The 27,613-nt window shown below is 38.4% G+C and overlaps 1 protein-coding gene across 15 annotated transcripts in view; it reads right to left on the reverse strand.

The window, feature by feature from the left end:
• Window positions 1–27,613, reverse strand: part of HUWE1 (HECT, UBA and WWE domain containing 1, E3 ubiquitin protein ligase) — a 142,704-nt gene that overhangs the window by 65,221 nt on the left and 49,870 nt on the right. For 12 of the 15 annotated variants that reach the window (XR_002831059.1, XM_023760014.1, XM_023760016.1 and 9 more), the window contains 19 exons: window positions 26,797–26,859; window positions 24,731–24,808; window positions 23,813–23,860; window positions 23,663–23,731; window positions 23,016–23,115; window positions 21,485–21,606; window positions 20,839–20,989; window positions 20,579–20,706; window positions 19,464–19,604; window positions 19,149–19,254; window positions 16,905–17,027; window positions 16,229–16,330; window positions 15,689–15,769; window positions 11,390–11,496; window positions 10,972–11,149; window positions 9,433–9,524; window positions 8,484–8,695; window positions 2,753–2,810; window positions 1,523–1,699 (listed from right to left, as the gene is read on the reverse strand). Coding sequence is in view for 14 of the 15 variants with exons in the window: in XM_023760014.1 (XP_023615782.1) it covers window positions 1,523–1,699; window positions 2,753–2,810; window positions 8,484–8,695; window positions 9,433–9,524; window positions 10,972–11,149; window positions 11,390–11,496; window positions 15,689–15,769; window positions 16,229–16,330; window positions 16,905–17,027; window positions 19,149–19,254; window positions 19,464–19,604; window positions 20,579–20,706; window positions 20,839–20,989; window positions 21,485–21,606; window positions 23,016–23,115; window positions 23,663–23,731; window positions 23,813–23,860; window positions 24,731–24,808; window positions 26,797–26,859 (2,136 nt within the window). In the remaining variant the exon portion in view is untranslated. The remainder of the gene's footprint in view (window positions 1–1,522; window positions 1,700–2,752; window positions 2,811–8,483; window positions 8,696–9,432; window positions 9,525–10,971; window positions 11,150–11,389; window positions 11,497–15,688; window positions 15,770–16,228; window positions 16,331–16,904; window positions 17,028–19,148; window positions 19,255–19,463; window positions 19,605–20,578; window positions 20,707–20,838; window positions 20,990–21,484; window positions 21,607–23,015; window positions 23,116–23,662; window positions 23,732–23,812; window positions 23,861–24,730; window positions 24,809–26,796; window positions 26,860–27,613) is intronic. The other 3 variants (XM_023760017.1, XM_023760026.1, XM_023760022.1) reach the window with 2 other exon arrangements.

The following is a 27,613-nucleotide window of genomic DNA, read 5'->3' on the forward strand; positions in this document are numbered from 1 at the left end:
AAAATATTTGCAAATCATTTATCTGATAAGGGACTGATATCCAAAATATATAGAGAACTACAACTCAATAACAAAAAACAACCCATAGAAAAATGTACAAAGGGCCTGAACAGATAGTTCTCCAAAGAAGATACTCAAATACCAATAAGCACATGAAAAGATGCTCAACATAATTAATCAGGGAGAAGCAAATCAAAACAAGATCTCATTTCACACCCACTGTGTTGGCTACTATAAAAAAAACAAAAACAGAAAATAGTAAGTGTTGGTGAGGATGTGGAGAAATCAGAATCCTTGTGCATTGCTGGTTGAAATGTGAAAGTGCTGTGGAAAACTGTATGGTAGTCGTCCCCCCCAAATTAAAACCAGTACTACTATATGATTCAGCACTACCACTTGTGGGTATATGACCAAAAGAACTGAAAGCAGGTGGAATTTAAGAAGTCAAATTCATAGAACCAGAGAATAGAATGATGGTTGTCAGGGGCTGGAGAAAAATGTGGAGATATTGGTCAAAGGATACAAACTTTCAGTTATAAGATGAATAACTGCTGGGGATTAATGTATACCATGGTGACCATAGTTAATAATGTATTCTATTCAACAAATTTGCTAAGAGTAGACCTCACGTGTTCTCACCACACACAAAAGCAGAGGCTTGAAATATTCACACACCCATGTTCATAGCAGCACTAATTCATAATAATAGCCAAGGCATGGAAGCACCCCAAATGTTTATAAACAAAATCTGGTTTAAACATAGAATGGAGTAAATTCAGCCTTAAAAAAGAAGGAAATTAGGACATATGCAACAACGTGGATGAATCGTAAAGACATTATGCTAAGCAAAATAAGCCAGCCACAGAAGGACAAGTACCTTATGAAGTGCATTTTACATGAGGTACCTAGAACAGTCAAAGTCATAGAGATAGAGAGCAGAATGGTGGTTAACCAGGGGCTGGGAGGGAGAGGGGGATGAGGAGTTGTTTAATGGGTATAGAATTTCAGTTGTTCAAGATGAAGGGACTTCTGGAGATGGGTTGCACAATAATATGAATGAAGTTAATACTACTGAACTATACACTTAAAAATGGTTAAAGTGATAAATATCATGCTACATGTATTTTACCCCTTTTAAAATAAAGAAACTTCAGATTTTGGCAAAATTTGAAATAAACTACCAGCTACACCAGATAGTGTTAAAAGCATTCATGACAAAAGATGATGCTAATAAAACCCAGCTCCAAAGCTTTCTTGGAGATAGTCCCTTCCAATGAACTGAAATGTTAGAGCTATATACTGACCGAACTCAGGAACAAAGAATAAACACTTCAAGTTTTCAATGAGAAAAAATGTGGCACACCATTTATCAGTCACAAAATTCACCTGTAGTATATGACTACAGATTTCATCATTACTTTTTAGTTGAAAGTAAAGGAAAACCACAGTAGAGACACACAGACAGAAGTATTGGAACAGACTTCTAAAAAGAAATGAAAATATTCGGCCAGATGCTTCTTACCAATATGGATTTGCAGACACCTGCAACAGCCTGACAGGCTGCAGATGTGGGAAAGTCAATGGGCAGATTGGGAAGACCCAAAATGGTAACCAAAGGCAAGAGTCCTTTCTGATTCACAAATTCCTGGCAGTGGTCATCTGTTGTATTGTTGCTCAGAATAGATTCCACAAATTTCATCTAAGTAATAAAAAATTTAAAAAAGAGTTAGAGCCTGACACTTAAAAGGCCAGCTTGGAGTAAGGACAGGGGTAGCCTTGTAGTCAAGAAATCAGTATTTTCTAGAATACCAAAACCTCAGGTAAACAGGGATAGATATATATGGACACTAAACATCCAGAAAAATAAGGAATAATTGCAACTTCTTCCCAAGCTACCTTTTCAGCCACACATAAAGTCATGTAATTTGAGAGCACAGAGAGGTTAAATGACTTGCTCAGGGCCACACCATGAACTAGTGGTAGAATCAAGTCTGGTCTCTTAATTTCCTCATTTTGTGCTCTTTGCAATGATAATATGTTGCCTCTCCCCTGCAAGCAAACATCATTAATAGTTTTCCTCAAATGTGCTCATAATGCAAATTAAACCTAGAACTCTGATTCGGACCAAATAAAGCATTCTTTAAGGGTAAGAAAGTAAAATGTGGGCAACAAACACATAGGCACAAAACAAACCATCTCTGGAAGCCTTGGAAGTGCTTAATGGGCTAGAACAAATGTTAAGTAGGCTTCCCCTTACAGGGAAACAATTCTGGGAAAATTCAAACACTTTACTTTTTCCTGTGAGACACAGGAAGTTACAAGAAAAGGCCACATTAATTTTTTTAAAAAAAGAGAAGTGAATGCGAAAAATGGCAAGTAACAAGAAAAAATATATGCGGACACATTCAAAGAACATAATACTGAATTGGCTTAACAAATCCCACTCTTCCTGTTTGGATTCCTACAGGGAATGGCAACAAACAACACACTCTTCCTGTTTGGATTCCTACAGGGAATGGCAACAAACAACAGAAAATCGGGAATATTAAAGAGAGAGAGAGAGAGAGAGAGAGAGCCAAATTTTAGAAAACCAGTCTCACAGAACAAGGTTTGCACACCTTTTCCCACTTCTCTGCGTTTTAAGGGCCCCCGTTAAAATAAAAACACAGAAATCTCCGGACTATTTGGTAACCCCGCACATTTTCCAGAAAATAACAAACCTTTACTTATTTTCCCCTACCATGAATCTTACCACATTAAGGATGTAATCCATGAGGGGAATAGGAATACGTTCCTCTGTACCAACAACCCTGTTAAGGGAGAAAAGAGTGAGTTACACAGAAATTCATGATACAGTGCAAGAGAACAAAGTGAGGAAAGAGAAACAGCATGAAATTCTAGGCCCTTTTCTAAAGACTTATAGCCTTTAGTGTATATACAGCATAGGGGGGGAAAAGAGCTGAAATCAACTCTGCAGCTAGCTTTCCTAGCCTGACTAGATTGAGAAAAACCAAGAAAAGAAAAACCAAGCCTTCACAAATTCAGCATTTGTACATATGTCAAAAGAAATTACCCTATGTTAAGCAAGTTCAATTAAAGGACTACTTAAAAATTAACTTGAAGAAAAAAGATAGACGAAGAAACAAACTCATAAATATCTTACCATGTCCTTGCATCAGGTTTGAAATTATAGAGAACAGGAACTAGAATTTAATTTTGCTCAAAATTTCATGCTTACATTGACAAACCATTCAGATCAAAGCTGGTTAAAGATGAAGCCAACACCCAAGGCTTCCTTCTCTAACAATCTGTGCTTTTGTCACAATAGTTTCTGAACTCTCCAAAAATTGTGATCAATTCTTTTGCTTCAGATGCTTCAATGCTGCACTGCAGACGAAAAGGCTGCACTAATGCCATAGCCACAGAAAATGCTGCCTTTAGCCCAATGTCTATATCTTGGCATTTGTAAGAAAGAAACAGAGGGGGAAAATCCACAAAGTATATTGACATGAAACAAAATCTACCTCAAAGATAAACCATAGGCAGGGATAAAACTTGAGTCAAATAAAGAGCACTTTGTCTATAGGCCTCTGGAACAGATTTTTGGGGAAAAGGCAGAGATAGAAGAAGGGAGAGGTAGTGGGAGAGAGAAGGCAAGAAAAGTTGGTAAGAAGCTAATAGTTCTCATCTCTGAGTAAGATAAAATGTGAATAAATGTTTGCCAGGCACAAAGACATTTGACAGCAAAATCTAAACTAGGTAAAGAGTGGAAAGGCATCAGAAATGGCTCCACGGATGAGATATCCAAAGTTAGGGTTTGGGTAGGATGTTGTAAACAGGCTCAGTGAAGAATTTGGGAAGGAACTTTGTACAAAGGGAGAATCCAACAGCCAGGAGTGAAATGATTCCATGAGAAATTGTAAATCTTTCCTTAACTATAAAGTTCTGCTTGGGGAAACACTGCAGCATTCCATGCTACTTACACCAAGCTGGGTTGCACCTCCTTGGAAAGAACCCAGAGATCCATCTCTACAGGTAAGCGACACAGGTATGGCTCTAGCCTATTGAGACACCCGTCCCTTTGCCAAAGCCAAATATAACAGCAAAGAGCCAAAGCAATACCATGAAATGGGATCCAGATACTTCCTTCATTTACTAAATGGAAGTTGGAGAGGAGAAGAGAGAAAACAACAAATAGATGCTCTTAATCCAACTCCAGAAACAAACCTATTCAGAAATCACTTTTCTTCCTACCCTCATCTTTTGGCTTCCAGGTTCAGGATATCATATAGGAATAGTAAAAATGATCAGCTCTCTTCAGTAGAAATTCCCCTACCGACTGGTTTTAAGAAAAGTGATTATAATCTTAACCTCGTATAAAACGCTGACTCCAATAAAAGACTGCATTCCCAAGATGAACGTAACAATTTATCTTAATTATAAAATTAAAAACTTCCTGTTTCCCCCTCCCCCCAAAACAGGCACACATTCCCAAGCTCAATTTTACTCTGGTCAGTTTTACATGTATATTTATGGTGCTGAAGTCCTTAATCAGAAGTAAAGGAGGATTACAATTGAGTGTCACAGTATAGTGTATAATATATAACACAACAGAACTCATGGGTTTTTTTGAGGGGTGGTTGGGGAAAACCAGGTCTCTTCCAGCTCTTAAAACACTTGGAGTGCGGGTGAATTTCCCGCCAAAATATAAGATGGCTCTGTCTTTTGGTTTTGTTCCATCCACCAAAAGGGTGGATTACAAACAAATATTTGGTAATACGCAGTTACAATCGGCCCGAGTTTACACGTTTCCCGCACTCCACCGCAAATCTATATGAACCGAGTTAAAGACGGCTCCCGCGGAGTACGCGCAATTCACGCGAGCCGACTTAACTCGTTTCCCGCACTCCAAGTGTTAAGGAAACATAGCTGCCTCTGGCAAAGAAGCCCTGCCAGTGGGCCATGATTCAGGGAACAACCCCTTCTTTGCATTCGCTGCCTTTAAAGTACAGACAAGCTGCTATTCAAGTTCCCAAGATCACATGGATTTATATAACCTGTATCTTTTAAGTTGTTCAGGATAGGCTTAGGTTAAGTTAGGCAAAGTAAATGAAATTGACCACCAAAACCCCTCACCATATTGCCCCAATTAAAACCCCTGGTTACGTACTGGTAACTATATTCACTCCCAGCAATATCAGTTTAGAAGGTAGGAGAGCCCAAAAGACAAGTATTTGATGAATGCCGCCAAATGTAGAGCAGAACTCCATGTATGTGGGGGAGACTGTAGTGCCTAAGTTTCCTTACCCCAAATCTCTAGCAGAAAACCATGTCTCAAGATCAAATACAAATATCGTTTTCAAATACTAGCTGCAGATTTTGGAAAAAAAATAAGGAACAAGAACACGGTCTTAGCCTGGAAAAAGAAGGAAACTCCTAAGTCAACAGGAGAATAGATAAACCTCGTAGTATATTCATACCATAGACTACTACTCAACAACAAAAAGGATGCTGATAGAATCTCAAAAACACACTGAGCAATAGAAAACAGGTACAAGACAGTACACAGACCAGATGATACACATTAATACTCCATTTATCTATTTACATGATGTTCTAGTATAGGCAAACTTACTCTATGATGACAGGAATAAGATTAATTGTCTCATGTTAGAGTGGGGAAATAAAAAAAAAACTTAAAATCTGTGTTTACTGTATAGAAATTATACCTTGATAAAAAATACTGGAAATTTTACTCGTTCATTTAAGGCATTGGAAAAGAGACTAGGGCATGGGAGACAGAAATTTGTTTGGGAGTCCGACTGAAGAATTTTGTGATTTGGGGCAGGTATGAACAAGACTTTGGGAGAGGGGGGTAGCATACACTGCAAATTTTTCTAAGCCTCTTCCTATATTGGCAGAAAGTATATAGCAACTCCTACCGTAACAGCTGCCTGGGATAACCCTTTGATATACTGCAGCATTCAAAACAGAGGGCAAGTTTACTAGACAGCATCTTGCTTTTCCTTCCAGCCCTAATAATTCACATAGTGACCCAATTGAAGCTTCTCAAAGTGGCATAAGTAGAAAAGCATACATGTATCAACATTTGCGAGACTCTTAGGTATGTTATGTGAATGAGGTTGTGATGAACACCCAGACCATACTGAGTATAGAAAAATCTCGATATCATGGAACAGCAACTACTAGAGTCCTTTGCATCTTATAAGCTATACACAACTAACACTAAGGTAGGGTATTAATGCTGTGGGTCTAGAATTTTTCTATCTCTTAATTCTCATTCATGTTACATTAGGGCCAGCTCTCCTAGCATTTAAGACTCAGGAAGATCATTATTCTAATGTTCTTGATTCATTTCATCAACCCACTAATTAAATGTTTATTGACTAATTACTATATACAAAGTGATTGGGATATATTGTTGAGTGAGACATTGTCCCTGCCGTGAAGGAGCATACAGGTTAGTAGGGTGAAACCATTAGAATATATGAATAATTTTAACAAAACTGTTAAACGAACACACAAGACCGACTTTCTATTTGGAGGTAAAAGGAAAAGCACCTTTAAGAATGAGACATTTGAGCTGGCCCTGCAGAATTTGGTAGATGCAAAAGGAGATTAAGATAATTTGGGGATTGGGGATAAATATGGATAGAACACAGTGACACATGATATCCCAAGAAAATCATGGAGAGTGAAGACATGGAGGGCTTGAGAAAATGTTAATATGCCATAACAATTTGAAATGTGGGTATGTTAGATCTAAGATATCTGTAAAATATCCAGGTAGAAAAGAAGTTGCGTGCAGATGAATGTACACAGCTTGACTCAAAACTAGTATGAGCCCCCCCCCCGCCCCCACCATGTTTAACAAATCTTTCCCTTGTTTGTAGCAAGGAAAGAAAACCCTACCCCAGCAAGCTGGCTGACAGTCGAGGGAATGGCAAGGAAGCACTAAGAGTCTGACTATTTCGCAAACAGTCCTGCTTTCTTTTAGGGTATCCCCCTCTTTCCAGAAACACTTTAAACAAAACAGAAGATGCTGCTAGAATGATGCCTACTCAGACAAGTTAAGATATCTACTCAATAAGGCAATGTACTTAGTAGTTAATGCCTCTCTTCCAAAAAAAAAAAAACACAAAAAAACCCCCAAAAACAAACAAACAAAACCTCATACCAATAGGCTCAGTCCTTCCTAGAGTTCCCATAGGGCCCACTGGTTTGAGTCTAAACCTTTGCTCCTGCTGTCTACTCCACCATAGTCATCTCTTAAGCCCAAGCTCAAACCCATTCATATCCATGCCTAAAATGCTCATGCTTTTCTCAGGACTACTAATCTATACACCAAAAGAGCACTATTAAATGAACGAATGCATGACTGTCCAGACGCAGGGGTCCTCAAACTTTTTAAACAGGGGGCCGGCCAGTTCACTGTCCCTCAGACCGTTGGAGGGCCGGACTATAGTTTAAAAAAAAACACGATGAACAAATTCCTATGCACACTGCACATATCTTATTTCGAAGTAAAAAAACAAAACGGGAACAAATACAATATTTGTATTTGCATGTGGCCCGCGGGCCGTAGTTTGAGGACCCCTGGTCCAGAGGGATCACACTCACTTTTAGCAAGAAGGCGATTAAATTGTAGCTTCAATAGTCAGGTGGACTATCTACTACCAGCCAGCAGTCTTTAAGCCCACCTACATCTTACCATCCAGATAGACAATTTTGATATTAAACGTACCTCAAATAAATAGAAAGAAAAATCTACTGTGCCTGGATAAAGCATATAGTACATTCCAAAGCCTTCTGATTTATCTGTAATAAGCATACAGTAATAAAACAAAAACAAAATCCAACCAGCAAAAAGTCCCTGTAACTCTTAAGGACTTTTTAGGAGACAAGCTTCAAAAATGCAGTGTGTTCCATTTGTGCTCACTTATGGAAACAATCAGTCAATGATATAAAATGCCTAATCAACAAAAATAAAATAAGACCTCTGAGGAAAGCCCACCAACTAGATATACTGAATTCTGATTCAACTTTATGAACGGCTTTTAAGAAAGATAGTTTTTTGGTCCTGGCTGGGTGCTCAGTTGGTTGGAGTGTTGTCACATACACCAAAAGGCTGCAGGTTCAATTCCCAGTCAGGGCATGTACAGGAGGCAACACATTGATACTTCTCCCTCGCATCAATGTTTCAATCTCTCTCTTTCCCTTTCTCTCTCTCTAAAATCAATAAAAATATCCTCAGGTGAAGGGAAAAAAAAGCTTGCTAAGATAACCAATAAAATTAAATATCAAACCACAAATGACACACAAGAGTCAAAGGGTAAAAAAACCTATAGACTCTTAGGGCCAGAAGAACCTTAAAATCATCTATTCAAACTCCCTCACTTTTACAGATGAAAAAGACATGCCCAAGATCACACGGCTAGTGAACCTGTCTTGCAAACACTCACTGCTGATTAGGCTCAGTTTCATTCTGTTGGGCAGAATTAAAGCTCTGCATGGCCTGTACTTCCTCTTCTTCCTCATCCTCACTAGAGGCCTCTTCTGCAGCATGATTAGACCTTGGGGGAGGAGCAGTGGCATTGCCATCTGCCTTCTGGATTGATGGCTTCTGACAGATGTATTTAGGGTCTCTCCCAAGGTTACAGATTTCTTCAAGTAACTGAAAGGTACAGGAAATAAGATTATTTATTAGTAATTAAGGAATGTAGGAGGTAACTAGCAATTTTGGGACCATTTCCTATGTGCTATGTGCCAAAGAAGGTGCCAAAACATTATATGCATGTTATGCACCATTCCTGAAATGTCGCCCGTAAGCCCATTTTATAAACTAGGGAAGTTCTGTGAAGTTAAATAACTTGTTCAGCATCACATGGCTGTTAAGTGACTGACTGATCTGAGTGCATGTCCTAATTTACTAAGCACCAGAACTCATATACTAGTCTCAACAATCCTGACAGGGAACTGGCAGGACTCATAAATGTGGGGGGGGGGGGAAAGGAAGAAACAAAGATTAGGAAGAGTAATATGCTTTTACAAACAGAAGCTAGGTCTTGGCAACTTGCTCATCTCCTATACAGGAGGGAGCAAAAATAGATTTACAGTTGTTCATATGGAAAACAATATAATAATAAATAATAATAATAAATAATAATACAAGAATGTCTTGGGTACTGTAAATCTACTTTTGTCCCACCCTGTATTAGAAAGCAATATTAAGTGACTTTTTTTATGGGGGGAATGGGCAAACGACCAACCCAGGGACATGAAGAAAATGAGGCAGACACAACCCTCTTTCTTATAGGCACAGTCTAAGAGTCCAAATGATCTCCAGCAGGCCAAGCCTTTTTCTAAAAGTTACCCCCTCAATGCTGTCTCATGCCCATGGTCACTTCTCACCTTAATGATGGCAGTTGTTGCATCCGTTTTGAGGGTGGGCTGATGTCTCATAAGCTCATCAACAGCACTCCCCAGGTTGGATGCAGTATCCCCTTAAAAGCAAAAAGTGAACTGTTAGACTAAAGAAAATAGAGCTTGACCTAATTTTTGTGCCAATATAAGGAGAAAAGAACAAAATGAGTTTTGCTGTAATTTTCTAATGTCATGATTTCTCGAATGAATTCACACAAACCTTGGCAACCAAATCACTGGGGAGGAGGAAGGAATCACTGTCAGACCAGTAAGCATATTTTAAAGTGCCCATGTATGCCATATTCTACCCTGGCAATCTGCCAAGGTCTGAACTACTACTGCAGAGTAAAGAGAGAGAAAAGAAAGGAGCATAACCATTAACCCTCTGGCTGCCCCGGTAAAGAATGATAGCAGCTATGCCCTGGCCAGTTTGGGTCAGTGGTTAGAGTGTCAGCCCGTGGACCGAAGGGCATGTACCTTGGTTACAGGTTCCCCTGGGAGGCATGCAGGAGGCAACCTAATCAATGTGTCTCCCTCATGCTTCTCTCTCTCTCCCTCCTCTCTCCTTCCCACTCTCTGTAGAAATCAATGGAAAAAATATCCTCAGGTGAGGATTAAAAAAAAAAAAAGAATGATAGCAGCTAGAATACTACAGTGGTAACTGGAAGCATAAAGCACATTTTTAAAAACTGGATGCTTTGTGGAGCCTTACCTTCTTTCTATTCTTCAATGATCTGGTTTCAAATACACTGAGAAAGAAAACTCTTTATAAAGACTATCTTAGGCGACTTGAATATCAGAACAGAAGATTACCAAGATCAATACCTTGGGACTCCATATGTCCTCTTACTATAGACTAGATGGTGGACCTAGAAATCTACTGCTGATCTCTAATACCCATTTCTCACCAGCACCATGATGGTACATTTAAGAGTGAACTGTTGAGAAGCAGAGAAATATTATAAGCAGAGACTAAGGATGAAGTATTCCTCTCTACCTGCAATTTCAGGTATGATGATAATTCCCATTAGGCTTAGCACACCTAGCCAGAGAAATGATGTGAAGTCAAGGAAGAGTTTCCTTGCCAATTGGTGACTTTTAATCATCTAAAATTTTGGCACAACAGCAACCGATTATCCTATATAATAAAAGGGTAATATGCAAATTGACTCTAATGGCAGAACAACCAGAATGACCACTGGACCAGTCACTATGAGGTGCACTGGCCACCTCTTGGTCCCTTTCCCCAGCTGGCAGGCTCTGATCGCCTGATGGCCACCCGCGGCATGGGCGGGGCTGGCGAGTGGGCAGAAACAACCAACCTCTCGGTCACTTCCCCAGCTGTCAGGCACCAATCACCTGATGGCAAACGGGGAACTGGGGGTGCATGTAGTGGGGGGGGGGGGAGCGTTGGCTGACGGCAGTTAGGGAAGATGGCCCTGATCGCAGGCCAGACCTAGGGACTGTACCCATGCACGAATTTCGTGTGCTGGGCCTCTAGTTTTAAGATAAATCCTGGTGACTTACCAAGGGGGTCAGAACTCCTCCTCCTCCGCATGGCTGGGAGGTAATCTGGAGACAGAAGAACTTTGAAGAGACGTTCAAAGGGCTGACACTGTACAAATGACTGAAGACCTCGTGCATTCAAGCAGAGTGCACTGAATACATTTGGGAGGGAACCAAGGACTTCACGAGTAGCAGGAACCTACAGAGAAGGTAAAGTGAGTCTGAAGACATCTAAAAGAGTTCAGGTGTAGATGCTAAGAAAAACATTGATCAGGGGTATCACACAGATCTTGATAATCAGGTTACAATTAGTTTCAATAGCACATACAGAAGATCTGGGATAGGATTTTCATGCTATAAGACTACTTATCAATTGTGTCTGTTTTGCAGGGAGGGTTATACATGGAATATTCTTTACAGAGCAGCAAAAAGAACTCACATCTTTGATAAGCAGTGCATGCAGCATGACATCTGTTAACCCATTGTCCTGGAGTGAGGAGAGCAGTGATGGTTCTTGAAATACAAACACAGTCACCACTTCAGTAGCTTTAAAAAAAAGAGAGAGAAATATGAGATACAGAGATTCTTCACAGGTATTAAAAGGAAAACTTGAAAGGCTAAAATAAAACAAACAAAAAACACAATGCTAAATGCACAACAATCTAAATAATTGTTCCTATCATGAAAGTTGCCAATACTACTCATCAGAGATTAATCATTAAGAATTTAGTGACTATCCTTCAAGATTTTTATGGGCAATGTAAGGCATGACAACTATAGTTAATAATACTGAATTACTGAATAATAATGTACTGAATCCTGGAAATATGCTAATAGATTAGATTTCAGGTGTTCTCATCACATAATAAGGTAACTACACAATATGTTAATTAGCTTGACTATAGAAATCATTTCACTTTATCACATACTGTTGTACACCTTAAATATATACAATTTTACTTAAAAAGATGTTATATTGTATAAAACTTGTTTCTTTCTAATTGTAATATACACCATAATAATCTCCTTTATCTTTCCCTGTCATTACTCATTCAGTTTGAATGACTGCATACTATTCCACTAAATATATGTACCACCATCTATATAAGCACACCAACTTTTGTCAGCTTAAGCAGGAAAAAAAACTAAGATGAAGCAGGGGGTGGTTTGCTGGGGTAACTCATAAAAATGGACAAAATGTATTCTTAGCACATCCGGTGTGGCTCAGCTGGTTGAGTGTCATCCCATGCACCAAGAGGTTGCCTGTTCGATTCCCAAAATGTATTCTTAAAAAACCTTTTCAACAACTTAAAAATATCAGCATTGTTAGGAGTCCTTGGTACTAATGAGACCAATTTTTGACAATAGAATACTTAGAACTGTGCTGTAAAGTCTATCAATGCTTCTAGAATATGGCAAACCTCTACTCAAGAAGAAATAGTACAGCATTAATTAAAAAGTAACCAAAAGATAAGCTGGAAAACATTAACATAAAGTATAATTTGGTGAAACTGTAGGTAAAAAGAGTGAATAACTAAAACCAATAACTAACCCCATGAAAAGACAGGAAATGAGTGAAGAAAAGGCAGCTAGGATGTTAAGAGAGAATATAATTGGGTAAATGTGTGGTAGAAGAGTTAGAGGTAGGATTGAGGAGGGGACAGAATCTTTATTTGGTGGGTTTCAGCATGAAATTGTTGCAGAAGGACATCCACTTCTTTAGGGACGTGCCCTCATGCTCTTCCCAGCCTCCCCCACAAATTGAGTGAACACTACAATGAGATAATCTCCCCGCTTTGAGACTATTTTGCCCTGGCATATATAACCTACATAATTTAGATCAGCGGTCGCCAACTGGTGGACTGTGAGGTCCAAAAGATTGGTGGCTGCTGATTTAGACAGCAGAAACTCCCACTCTCCAACCCCCTTGGACTACAAGTTCTCCTGTGACACAGCTCCTGCTCAGCAAGGTCATACACTCACTTCCACCAACCCCACCCTTCTTAACCCCGACACCCTGAGCTATTTCCTATGGATATTTAACACCCACAGTGTCCTAGATCCAACCAGAAATTCTAGTTCTTTCATCAAGTCTTACCACAAAAGGGAGCATTGGGCTATCTTTTTACTTATATTGGGTGCCATCACCATCTCTGGTGTAACAGGCACAAATGTAGGTATTTTTAATTTTGTAAGAGACTCACCTCATAGAGCAGTGATGGCGAACCTTTTGAGCTCGGCGTGTCAGCATTTTGAAAAACCTTAACTTAACTCTGGTGCCGTGTCACATATAGAAATTTTTTGATATTTGCAACCATAGTAAAACAAAGATTTATATTTTTGATATTTATTTTATATATTTAAATGCCATTTAACAAAGAAAAATCAACCAAAAAAATGAGTTCGCGTGTCACCTCTGACACGCATGTCATAGAGGCTACCCAGACAATGGCACAACTCATAAACCAAACAGCAACCAAACAGCTCAGGCCTTAGAAGCCCTTAATGAGGAATAAAACAGTCTAACTGCTCTGATAGTTGACAACAGATTGGCATTAAAATAGCCACTAATATGTCAAAGTGGAGCTTATGCCTTAAAGAGGACCTCCTGCTGCATGTGGTTCAATAATACAGGAAAGATATATAGAATAGTTCAACAAATAAAACAACAAACCAAAACAGCCAATCATATTACTAAAATACCCCAAGATATTCTCAGACTCTCCATCTCCTTCTGCCTGGGTTTGAAGGCTCTACACTATTACTTATGGACCTAAAATAATAATTGCTGGCCTAATTATTTTGGGTTGGCTTTGCAAATTTGGTCTCTCTCAAGTACAAATTTTTTAGTAAGAAACATGGGAAGTTGCTATGCTAATTCAAATGTCAGGGATGAATTCAGACTCTAGAAAAGGAATTCTGACCTCTACTGATGGTTTGTTTTAGTTTTCTCAGTCTCATTTCCTACCTCCTACATTATCCTGAGAGGGCTTACCTGCTCTCCATCCCTAACCCATAAGCACCTATATTCTCTTGCAGCCTCTTTTAAACTTCCCCTTTATTAAAAAAAGGCCTGTGAACTTGTTTTTCTCTCTCTGTTTATGGGCTATCTCCCAGACAAAGTCATCCTTCCCTGCCCCCTGACGTGGGGCTTAATCGGTATAACAAATCTTTTTCTTGATCATACCAATGTACTACTGTTGTGAGTGTTGTCCTCTGAACCTAACCTTGGGAGGAGTCTCTCCATGTCGAGGCGGAACTGCTATAACACAAGGGAATACTTCCTCAACCTAATAAAGTGGAACAAAACCTTCAACTCAAAATCTTCTGCTAACTTCAAACTTAATGGTGAAGTACTGAATGATTTCCCCCAAATTCAGGAATAAAGATGTCCATTCTCACCACTTCCATTTAACCCTGTATCAGAAATCTTTGCCAATTCATTAACACAACAAGACAAATAAAAAGAATAAAGATTATAAAGAAGTAAAACTGTTTGCAGATGACAAGACTATGTAGAATATCTGAAGAAATCAACAACAAAAATTATGAACTACTAAGTAAGTTCAGCAATGTCACCGGATAGAAAATTATATAAAAACTAGTGGCCCGGTGCACAAAATTCATGCACATTAAAAGGGAATTAATTAGAGAAAATATTTTTATATTGCTATTTGCCCTTTCACTATAATAGAAGTGTCAGAGATGAAAGAAAATTAGTAAAATGTATATGAAAATCTCCCTCCTGTCAGTCTGGGGTGTGCCGCGGGACCCAGATTCAAGTCCCCGCCCACCCACACGCATCTCAAAATCGCACAAGACCCAGACTCGGCCAGCCCTACCCCCGTCAAGCCCCGCAGGGAGGGAGCATCCTCAAGTCCCCTGCCCGACACCGGGCAGGAAGGCGCAGCCTCAGATCCCCTGACCCGGCCTCAGGTCCCCAGGCCCTGCGTCAGGTCCCCTGGCCCCGGTGCAAGGGCGTGATGACCACTTGCATATTAGCTCTTTATTATATAAGATCTTAAATTGTTTCAGCAAGGGAGTATCTAAGTTGTGGTAATCAAAAATACTCCTGCCAGATACCCCAAAGTATTAAAAAATAACTGCTACTGGTACAAGGAGGTTTTTCTATTTTTATACCTCTCACTAAATTCCTTTACAGTTTTAAGGAGAATTCTAAAAGCCAATGTATTTCATGTATTGTCCTGAATATGTATGGCACTGAATAAATGACAGTTAATAAAAATGAAGTTTAAACAGCAGGAATACACAAAGCAGTGCCAATATAAAATTGCAAATAACTAGAAAGTACCCACAGCATCTAAAACTGCATTTTCTACAGTGAGAAACAATTTTCTGTACTATAGCTTAAAGGTATGACATTCAATTCTGAGGATGAAAACCATTCTCATTGGATTTTCCAGACCAAGGTTAGGGACTAACCACCGAATAATGACATACTTCTTATTACACTTGAAGTGTAAGTATAGCACAAAAAGCCAAATGTACAATACTACCACTTATTACAAATGATTCACAATACAGTGGTTATAGAAGGTATATTTAACATTTGAAAAATGGATATTTGAAACTGAATTCTGATCTTTCTATATTTCACCACTAACTAGAAAGACATATAATCACACATGTAGATAGTCAATTCTTGTTAGAATAGAAAACACAGAGACCTCTGCTAGGTTAGTGCAGCTTGGTATAACTAAACATCAACTCCACTTACCTAGGAGAAAAAGTGATGGGCCATAGTATTCTGCATTGCTGATGATGTGTTTCAGGGAGGTAGGCAGAGAACCATCCATCACTAAGAGAGAGGTGAATATTAAGGAGAATATGATCAGTCCAATAGTAGTTTAATGGTTGGGGATGATGGAGCAATAAATTACATATAACACACTGTGGTAAACAAAGTTTGTGTTGATTCCAATCTATCGGCCTCTACGTCTTTCCTCCCCATATCATGTCATTTATTCCTTGTCCATGCAATAACCTTTTCACAGTAAGCAAAGAATAAAAGAACTCAGACAGAAAGTTGGAAGTTAGTACAGAATCAAAAGCTGGGAAAGGAAAACATAGGTGATTATGAAAACTGCTAAACAACCCTTAGATTTGGGTAAAGTGACATGAAATGACTAAAAGCTATTCAAAATGGCATGGCCTTTCCCTAAGCCTGCCTTATAAAAGAGTAGCTTCAGAAACTATGAAAAGGACCAATCTTTGAGAAAATCAAACACCCTCCAAGAAGATATCTAGAATCAAATACCATGTCGTATGCCATCTGAGAAAGCTGGGTCTTGAATAGCCTTCTTGAGGAAATTCAACATGGATTTGAGAAGGGCTGCTCGTTGTGGAATACACTGGACTCCTGGCAAGGGAGAAAGAGGATTATACTGGGTTCACCATTAGACCCCAGTGAGCAGGCACATAAAACAAATTTTTAAGAGACCCATATACAGTATAGCAACAGTAACAAACATTTGTGGTGATATCTCTGGATGTTGGAAAGCATACTCACCTAAGCTTTAAAACATTGGAAAAATAAATCACCATGGACTGCATAAAACTGATAAAGTTGTTAAAAGCCCAAAGTAAAAAGGGGGACAGAAATAATACTTTCAATAATAAAGATTAAAAAGAAAAAAAAAGTAAAAGAAAAATTATGAAAAATATTAGCTCTCTGATCCCAACTTCCTATTTTAGATATGTACCCTCCAACACAGTTGTGATAAAATAACCTACATATGATCCTAAGAAAGCTATAAAATGTTATGAAATAAATATTAATATAAGAAAACAAACATCAGAATGACAAAGTAACATTCATAGTCATAAGAAGCAAGCTTTCAAATATACCACTCAAGCTCCCCCACCCCCAAATCACCCTTGTTTACAAGTAATCCAATCAGTGTGAAAGATTGTGTGTCTATGTGTCTCCGTACCTGGACGGGGACCAGGGCATATAGTAGTACTGCTGTTGGAACTTGATGTCCTTAATTCAACATCCAGACGGTTCTCTATAGAGGTGGATGATCCCGGACTATTTTCCATAGTCACATCTGCAACTAAGCAAAAGTTATAATAAAGAAACTAGTTAGAATAAAAGGTACCACCCAAAAGAAAGATCACCTGAGAAATGTTTTCCATTAACACGAGATGAATGATATAAAAATAGAGAAGATATTGAAACTCAACATGAAAATGCAAACTTTCCACAAATAAATAAGAAACGTATTTAACAACATTACTTATTCAAGACATGGAAATTAAAAATAATCATATAAAAGAAGTGCTTCAATATTCCTCAACCACAAAATTTGGGAGAAAAAAAGTGGTGAAACATGCAATTTCATATACTACTGATGGATAATAGTAGATAGTAGGTAGAGCTTGTTGGAAGGGTAACTTAATGAATATAAAAAGCATTAATACTTATTGCTCAATATATACTTATATGAAAGAATGCCTATGATACATTGAATGAACAATGTTGTGTATGTTAATCATCTCATCTTCCCATTTAAAAAACTATACACTATGTAAACATGTACTTGATTATGCATAAAAAATCTGGGAAAAACTACACCCAAATAGTAGTTATGGTGAGTAGGAGCATTCATTTTTACTTTATAGACTTCAATAGAATAATTTTAATTAATAGAGTACAAAATACATTACTTCTTACAATTTATAATAAAATATAATGAAACTCCATTAGTGATAGACCATTGTTTACATTTTGAAGTACTTCTTTCCAATCTTTTTTATACACATACAAACATACATACATGAGCCTACTTATATAAAGGAAGCACAAACTCATGATTTTATAAACTGCTTTTCATTTAATAAAAACTTTTCTCTATGAGAATCACCTGGGTTGGTTGCTAAAGACACAGATTTCCTGCTTTTCACTTGCAAACTTAATGAATTAAATGAGCACTTTAGATAGGGGTCTAAATCTTTATCAATCACTTTAAATTATTCCTATGCTTACTAAAGTTTGATAACCACTGATTTTAACCAACAGTGATTCTTTAAATAGTCTTCAATACCACACCATTTAAATGTGACATTTTAATCAACACTCTGGGATCTCACCCATTAACTCAAATACCAGCTTGCCCAACAATAGACAAGAGATAGAAACTGGGTAAAGGGGCCTCTAAGGGACGGAAATGCACATAGGTAATTATGTTCAGAAAAAAAGGAATGACAGTCTATGGACATTTAGTGTCAAGAATGACAGCATTACAAATTCTAATAACTGTACTATAAGCATAGTAACAGATACATATACTAACAAGCCGGGGCATCAAGCTAAGATTAATTTAAATTATAAGAAAGCTAGTTTGGAAAAGTTTTTTATTTTTGGCACTACGATTATGAACTATGCATGTGGGTGCAGAGAGGGTTAAAAAAAAGGATACACATGATGTAGATAAAGAATATTTGGTCTTCTAGCTTTCTCATTTAATAATTTAAAAGTTGTTCCCTATCCAACTTTTTCATCACCTCTCCTTTCCCTTCTCAAAATAGCCAGATAGTTTCAGAAAGTCCCGTTTTAGAGCCTACATTTCCCTTCTCTTTCCCAAACACATTTACACGCCCTCGCCATTATGGTTCAGTAGGTTGGAGTATTGTCCCGTGCACCAAAAGGTGGTGGGTTTAATTCCCAGTCAGGGCACATATCCAGGCTGAGTTCAATCCCTAATCAGGGTGCATGCGGGAGGCAACCGATCTATGTTTCTCTCTCTGGAATCAATAAAAACAAAACAAAACACACATACACTCCATCAGGCACTACTAGATATACAGCAGTGAACAAAACAGTACCCTGATATTATGGAGCTTACATTTTAGTGTGAATAGAAGATAATGAACCAATACTTAAGAAAACAGCTATTAAGTTTTGAAATAAACCGATTAACATCATAGAGTGACTATAAGGCTCTATAGCTGCCCATATGCTTCACCTTCCATCTTTGTCCCCAACACCATGTGCCTCCCTTTTCTAATTATGCTCATGAAAACATGCAAATCATTTCTGTAGAAAAAAATTTGTTGTTGAAAATGTATACTCAACTCAATTGTTCACTTTTAAATTTATGATGAAGAATGGGGTTGGGGTTGGATGACAGCTAAATGTCAAACACAAAAATATTGACTTAGTAACTGTTAATTACCATCCATATCAGTTTCCATTTCTTCTCCTTCTTGTGTAGTACTGGGTCTCTGGATCTTTGGCTTGATCACAAAGGGACATTCTTTTCGGCACAAATCTACTTCATGCTATGATCAAGGGAGAAGTAGTAAGAAAATCCTACATATATACCAGGGATTAAAAATAATGATAATGAAAGAATGTGGCATGCAGATTACAAAATTGGTTTATAAAAACAGAAGAGGAATAAGATGGCTCTTTAGAGTTATGAGCGCAGTTTCTACGCTCAGGTCTCACTGGGTATAAGTCTATTCAAATACTCCTTGTGTAATAATACCTCAAGTCTATAAATGAAGATTGAAAGTCCACTATGGGATTGAAAAGCTGCCATATCCAGGTTGGTGATGAGGTCAACCACTCTGACAGCTCTGGTGACAAATGTTATCTGGTCCTGCTCATCCCCAAGAAACTTTATGACCTATCAGGGAGAGAGAAAAAGGCAAAACCAATCAAATGAAAAGCCACAAATAATGTAATCTTTTGGAACCATGTACTCTAGGGCCTCAGGGAGGCAGCATGCATGATATAATAGGAGGAAAAAAACATGTGCTTGATTTTTGGTGCTTGCCCAATGATAGCTCTATCACTTCTGGGGCTCAAGCCCCTGGGGTAATGGGGACATAAATTATGTTTCAGGATTAAATAAAAATATTCAGGAGAAAAAAGCTGATGCCCAAGTAAAGCCTATTAATAGAACCAAACTTACAAAGGACACTGATACACACACACACACACTAGGGGCCCAGTACACGACATTTGTGCACTGGGGGGAGTCTCTCAGCCCAACCTGTGCCCTCTCACAGTATGGGACCCCTCGGCAGATGTCCACCTGCTAGCTTAGGCCTGCTCTCCACCAGAAGCCGGGCTTGCTGCTCCTTAGTGCTGCCTCAGAGGCAGGAGAGGCTCCCGCCACCTCCGCTGCGCTCACCAGTCATGAGCCTGGCTTCTGGCTGACCAGTGCTCCCCGTGGGAGTGCACTGACCACCAAGGGGCAGGCCCTGCTTTGAGCATCTGCCCTCTGGTGGTCAGTGAACATCACAGTGACCTCTTGTTCTGCCGTTCGGTCAATTTTCATATTAGGGTTTTATTATATAGGATTCTTAAGTGTCATGCCTAAGGTCATCAGATGTGTCAATGCCTTGACTAGTCCTGGGGCCTACTATCACACCATCTGGACTATGATCAATTCTTAATAATGGAGATAGTTGCTCTTAAAAGTTAATGAGATAGCTAGAAGGCTAAACTATAAAAACTAAGTATAGCATTTTCTGATTAAGCTTTTTTATACTATTTGTTCACATTGTGAACCATTTCAAACTTGCAATTCTACACACATTTTCAGCTGATTTCCCCAATATATATACATATATACATATATATAAAGTAGAGCACCTTCAATAAGGCTTCCATCATTCCACAGGAGACCAAGGCTTCACCACCAGCATCGTAACTGGCCAGATGATATAAAAAAGAGAAGAGAGCAGTGGCAAACTGGTGAGGGTACGGATCCATGGAAGGATCTACAAGGGAGGTTGGGAGAGGGAGAGAAAAAATACACTTAAATTGTTAAGCTAGCAGGATGTTAAACAAAGGCAGACAAGCAAAGAGCAGGATTCCTCTTGTTGTCTAGGATAATAACCATCAAAATTTACCAATCATGGCCTGGATACAGTTCCGTACAAGTACAGGCAAAAATCCATGATAGGATGCAGTTCCCGTACAGTCAATAATACTGCTGAGTTTGGGTGTTCTCTCCAAGTGGACAATTGATGTTAATGTTCGTAAAGAAGCAGCTTTAATCTCCTATGAAAACAGAAGGTAAGCATGGTATGTTTTATTATTTATTTTTAAATATGTTTCGTATTGATTTCAGAGAGGAAGGGAAAGGGAGAGACAGAAACATCAATGATTAGAATCATTGATCGGCTGCCTCCTGCAGGTGCCCTTACTGAGAATCGAACTGTGACCTCCTGGTTTATAGGTCAACCCTCAATCACTGAGCCACACCGGCTGGCCAGGTATGTATTTTAAATAAGTAGATTACTCAAACAAGTTGCTAATACCCAAAATTCTAAAATTTAGGTCATTCTACTAGCAACTGCTTGGGGGAGATGGGACTTTGTTTAGAATAATATTGAAAATCCAGCATTTGTCAATTTTGCTGCTAAATAGCCAGAAAAAGAAGTAAACGGGCCAGGATTCTCTCTTGGGGTTCATTCTAAACCCCTGGGAAATACCAAAAGGCAAATAAATACACACAAGCCTAAAATACACAGCAGAATATTAATAAACACTTACCATAAGCTGCTTATCTGTTATCTGAAGGACATCTACCAATTCCTCTATCAACCCATTATACAAGATACTGTTTGCTGACTCCTGCAAGGCATTGGAATACACTGCAAAAGGAGAAATAAATACTTTAGGCGAGAAGGCAGTGGTCAAGCCACTGCCCAATGAGAAACCTTTTGACACCTACTGGTTCTGGGTAAGGATTCCCTTCCAACCAGCAATGGTAGGCAGAACAACTGAATTCTAGAGAATCAAATCAAATATGATAAGCTCTAAATACCCACTTAACCAACAGATTCTCCAATTAATGATTTTGGTTGTCCTGACCAAAGATCTGGGGAATAGAAGTATAAAAAGAGAATGAAGAGTTTTTCATGATGTAAGACTTCCATTTTAGCATCATCATATGCTTCTGTTTTCACTGGAAGCAAAAGCCTGTAAAGAACAGAATTTATGCACTACTGCAGACTAAGCCAGAAACTTGCATGATCCTGGCATAAAACTTGAGAATTCATGTAATCCACTTTCAAGGAATCCCCACACAGAGATAACACTGGACCAAACTAGTGGGATTAAGCATGTTTCGTTTCGTTTTTTTAAACTGAATTTACTGGGTGACATTGGTTAATAAAATTATATTGGTTTCTACACATCATCTGTATATTGTATTGTGTGTTTATCACCCCAAGTCAAGTCTCTTTCCATCACCTTTTATCCCCCTCATACTTCTTTACCTACCCCCCTGTCCCCTTCCTTCTTGCAACTACCATAAGCACATTTAGTTTTCAATAAACATTTCCTGAGTACCCACTAACACACCAGAAGTTATGGTAGGTATGAGTACAAAGAGAAGAGTAGGACTTTCACGTCGAAGAATGTATAGTTTAAAAGAATGGACAAGTAATAACATAATAAAAGCTGACAATATTAACAGCAGATACCATTTTATACCTTCTACATGCCTCGCTTATATTAGGTGCTGTACATGCTTTTGTTTAACTCTCATATCAGCCTATAAAATAAGTACTGTCCCAATTTAAATGAGTAAATAGAAACCAACAAGATAAACATGTGGCTAGTAATCTTGCAGAGTCAGGGTAAGAGCCCAGGACTGATTTGGAAACTAGTGTGCTTTCTACTATACCACCCTACAGTAAAATTAAAATGCAGAGTATTGACTACTTAACAAATACTTTCTGAATTATTTCAAAATTATACACCTGAAGGCCATAGAAGAGGAAGATGAAACAGCAAGAGGAGTGCCAGGAGAGATGACTACTCAAACACTCAAAAAAGATAAAAATCAACAATGAACCCATGTATCAATAATCATCCTATGCTCTTTCTGATCCAACATTAAGGAGCTTAAGAATAATGAATATGGTGAACACTAGAAATGCTGGCAATTTTACAATTTAACTTGCCACTTAGGTAACTATAATAAGCCTCACAGCAACAAAGACAGATGAAGTTCAAAGGAAATCAAGTCTAAATTGCCTAACTGGGGCCTGTTAATTATACAGTGTTATTCTCTTACCTAATATAGATATTGCATGCAGCCTCGCCTGAACAGCTTGCAACCGCTTCCTGTGATTAGAAAAGCCATGGGCCAGTCGTATATGTGTAAATAACAGCATCTGTAGAGACAGAAGACCTAAATTAGGAAATCAATGGAAAAGGTGACTATACTTTCTAAGAGCTCACATACCTATTGAGCTATTTGGTAAAATGGTTTACTGTTGCTATTTGCTAAGGTGCCAAACAGAACAGTTCCACTCTGAGGACAGTTGACGAAATGGGAGCGAGAAAACAGAGGCACATAGAATTCTATTATCCCAACATAAGCCAACTGATAGGCAACAAACTGGAGACATTTGGCAAGAGTTCTGATTGTTATTAATCAAATTAAGTATTTTATCACCATTACAGTGAGCAGAAAAAGACAGCATAACTAAATGTGTTCTCCTTTGGTATCCAAAATGTTGTACTACCACCACTTAACTCTCATAAGAAACCTAGGAAGTGTTGAACTCATAAAAAATGAGGAAACTAAGGCTTACAGAGGCTAATTTGCCCACGGTCTGATTAAAATCTTTCTGCTACAGTGTCTTCTAGTCCAGCACATATCATTAACCTATATGAATAATATCCACACCCTTTAGATATTTTTAGGACATATCATACCTGCTTATCCTTAGGAATGCTGTACATTTTGGTAAGAGATTCCATGATTTCAGAAGGGCTTTCTGAAATCTACATTAGAAAAAAAATAGTTAGGAACAAAAAGTAAACCAAATGTTAAGAAAATAGTCAACAGTCAAAGATTCCTCGTACCTTGTCAAGTTGCTCTATGTGAATATAATGTAGTGTGTTACTAGTTGTCTGAAATAAAAAAAGATAGGAGAGTTGTTAGGGTCACTGTATACCTTAGCTTCCCCTGCCATAAGACTGCAAGAGCTGTCTGAAAACCAAGCTGTCACCCTAGGGTGAAGCCTGACTGAGTCCTCTTAAAATCAAGATAACTTTAGAGTCTCCCCAAAATACCCATTTTATATACAGACTATTCTCAGGAAAGCTTCTTTGAAACCAGTAGCATGAAAATATAGTATACATAACCAGACACATTTCATATTCTTCCTTGTCCCCTTATAATCTTCATTGTCTTAATCCTCACAGCCTCTGTATTCATAGCAAAAACTGAATCCATGAAAATGGTTTCTCTTTAAATATGCATTAGAGCTGTTTTAAAGGCGCCATTAATCTAGAAAGTTTATTTATTTTTGTTATATATTGTAGGCAAAAGAAAAAATATCTTATTCACTAGGCTACTTCTAAACCAAACTGAATTTTTGTATCTCCTCAAAGAATATGGAATGACCAGATAATTGAAGCAGAACCCTGGTGAGCAATATATAGATTTCTTGCAGGCTGGCTTAAGTAGAGAAAGTCGAGCCATCACTATCCAGATTATTACACTGCATGTTGGAACTGAGACTAAGAAAAATATACTAGGTATAGCAGTGCCCCATATAAGGAGCCCTGCTTTTGGTAGCTCCAACATAAGATCCAAATCTATCAGAGCTGGGCATACAATGAACACTTATTCTTGAGAAGCTATTAGGTATGTTTAGCTTGGGAAGGCAGCAATGTAGCTCAAAACCATTCCCTCATTTAACTGAGGAGTTCTAGAAAAGTCAACCCCAGTTACAGTAGATCATAGACTCTATCAGAACAAGTCTGATTGAGACTCACCCTTTTCTCGATTTTGACCTCGGCCCCAGGGTCTGCATAGAATTCAAAGTGTAGTGTAGTTGCACTGGGTGGGTATTTCTGTGTATAAAGCACATGAAAGAATCAGATACCATCTTCTCCCAAGTCTTCCCTCAGTCCTAGCCACTTTGTGCAACTTATTGTGGCAGCAGAATGAGCATTGTAGTCAACAGCTACAGTGCCTTCATTCTTTGTCTTAGCAGAGCTCAGACATCTTATAATATAGAATGAGGATGATGGAGCCTAGAGCTCCAAAAGTTTTCATATTTCTTACTAATAAGTCAATTTGGACTGTAACTATTCTCAAGAGGGAAAAGAGGGGCAAGCCTGCAAAGCAGTAATGAATAAGAATCTAAGAAAGAAAACAAATACAAGGGTCTAGGCACCAGCTCAAGAATGGGAAAAAAAATTCTTATGGAAACCTTATTGTGTATCATTGCCTATTGAAATATTTTATTTAAACTATGCCTCATGGGTATACCCTAACAATTCTTCATATACTCCCTTCTATATCACTCTATACCACTTCTCATGATATCCAACTGCTTTTCTACACAAGCAGATACCAAATCAATATAATTCAGACCCTGACAACAAATCGTCTAACTCTATAAAAGCAACATGCAAAACAAAGTAAGACCACAACAGCATGCCAATTAAAACATATCCTTGAAAGAAACCAGTAACAGTGGTTGCCTCTGGGGATGCATTATTATATACCTTTTTATAATCTTAGAATTTTTAACATGTTTTTGTATTACTTCCTTTTCAAGTACACATATTTTTCAAAGTCTCATAACATGCCAAATATCGGTAAGTAAAAAGATGTGTGCCCTGGCCGGTGTGGCTCATTTGGTTGGGTGTCATCCTGTGCACCGAAAGGTTGCCAGTTTGATTCCCGGTCAGGGCACATGCCCAGCAGTTGTGGACTTCATCACTGGTAGGGGGCATGAAGGAGGCAGCCAATTGATGTTTGGTGCTCACACAGATGTGTTTCTCTCTCTCTCCCTCTCCATCCCCTCTCAAAACCAATAAAAAAACTTTTAAAATATGTGTGATTTCTTAACATAGGCTGGCACCAAAATGGGTAAGAAACATCATGCAAATCCCAGCAGAGTGTATCATACTGTTTTGCCCATGGTGTGAAGAACAAGCTTCTTATACATAAAAAGATTCAGGATTAACCAACTAAACTTCAAGATAGAAAATTAGAATTTCAAACTAAATACCCTGTAAGATTTATGTAGCTTTGATTATTAAACAGACAACACTCACCTCCCATATTATCCAATATCCATCAACATAATGCACACTAAATAAAATATACCAGCTAAGATGGGAAAAGTAATTTGTTCTAATTTGTCATTTTCTGTGACCAGAAAAAAAAGTCCCTTTGCTTGTTAAAGTCAATAAATTTCATCACAACCATTTGTCCTATACATGATAAACTGATAAAAGTAGTATATCTTGCTGGAAAATATAGTTGCTTCTTGGCACGGAATTGTTATAACAAATCCAAGTGTGCCTTGTGTTTCCACAGTAACACATCAAAGCAGAGGAGAGATGGCCTGCGCTCATAACCTAAACATGGATGAAAGGTATGAGCAGAACAGGGCATGAGGGGTGCACATGGAAAGCACACAGAACATGTTAAGTTCTTAACTCTAGTGGTAGAACTGTTCTTCAAACATTCTTAAATCATGCCAAACTGTCCAGAGTTCCCAACAGCTCCAGTGAGAGAATACAAGCAAATGCACTTTTTGGGATTTTTTGTCAGTTTCAAATTGATTCACCCAATTCAGCTTTCTACTCAAGAGCTGGTTATGAACATATACTGTGTTTCTAAGGTTCTTCATCTACTACCAGCACATTGAGGGCGCAAGCATTTCTAGACGAGGTTTACTATGTCTCAATTGATCTTAGGTTCTTCAAAAGTCCTGATGTGAAGTGGCAACTTTATGTACCATATATTCATTGTAAAGTAAGGCTCAAATAGAAATCACACACAGCTCTGCCAAAAGACACCCACATCCCAAACAGTAACTTACCATCATATGCAAGTCTCTGCAACATTCTGCAAGTCCGAAGCCATTCTCCTTTCCACCCCAGCTCTTGGAAAAAGAAAAAAAAAGACAGTGTTTAAACAGTGCTTAAGGTAGCTTTGTGTATAAAACATTTAAGAATATATGGCTGCCTGGAACACAGTATAGAAAGACACATAACGTGCAAGTCAAGTGAAAAGAGGAAGCAAATAAAAAGCAAGAACTTAAGACTCGAGGCAAGATCATCTGCCTAAAGGTAATTTCTCCCATGAGATCAAGTTCACTGTTCTGTGAGGATGTTATTAGGGAGAACATGGCCAGCTACTGCAAGCAATTGCATTCTACATGCTTGCTGTTATACCTGCTGACAGGTGAGTTTTGTCCCATTAGGCCTACAGTACTCATCCTGCTCACTTCCCTCACTATGGTGGAATATGCTCTCTAGTTCCTCCATTTCTCACATGTGGCAAGTTGCAAAGGAGAAGTCTCTGTACTAATCACCACTATTGTACTTCTGACACCACAAAGTCTAAAAACTCATTGATAATTACTAGACCCTGAGGTAATGGGGGAGAATAGCTCAACTGTACACTAGTATTGGCTTCCATATCCAAAACCTAAGCCATATAATACTTCTTACTAACCAGCCTGCATTCGTAACAGCATTTGAGCTAACAATTTTTTTGGCCTAATTTGGAACTCTTCCAAGGCTGAATTGGACATCTGTTGAAAACATCCAAGAATAAATGCATTAATCCCTGCTTTCTGGGACAAAATATACAACTAAGATAAATAAACTGAACAGCTTGGGAAGAAAAGCTGG

The sequence above is a fragment of the Myotis lucifugus genome, unplaced genomic scaffold, assembly GCF_000147115.1.
Source record: "Myotis lucifugus unplaced genomic scaffold, Myoluc2.0 scaffold_169, whole genome shotgun sequence".
In the NCBI taxonomy this organism is placed as follows: Eukaryota; Metazoa; Chordata; class Mammalia; order Chiroptera; family Vespertilionidae; genus Myotis; species Myotis lucifugus.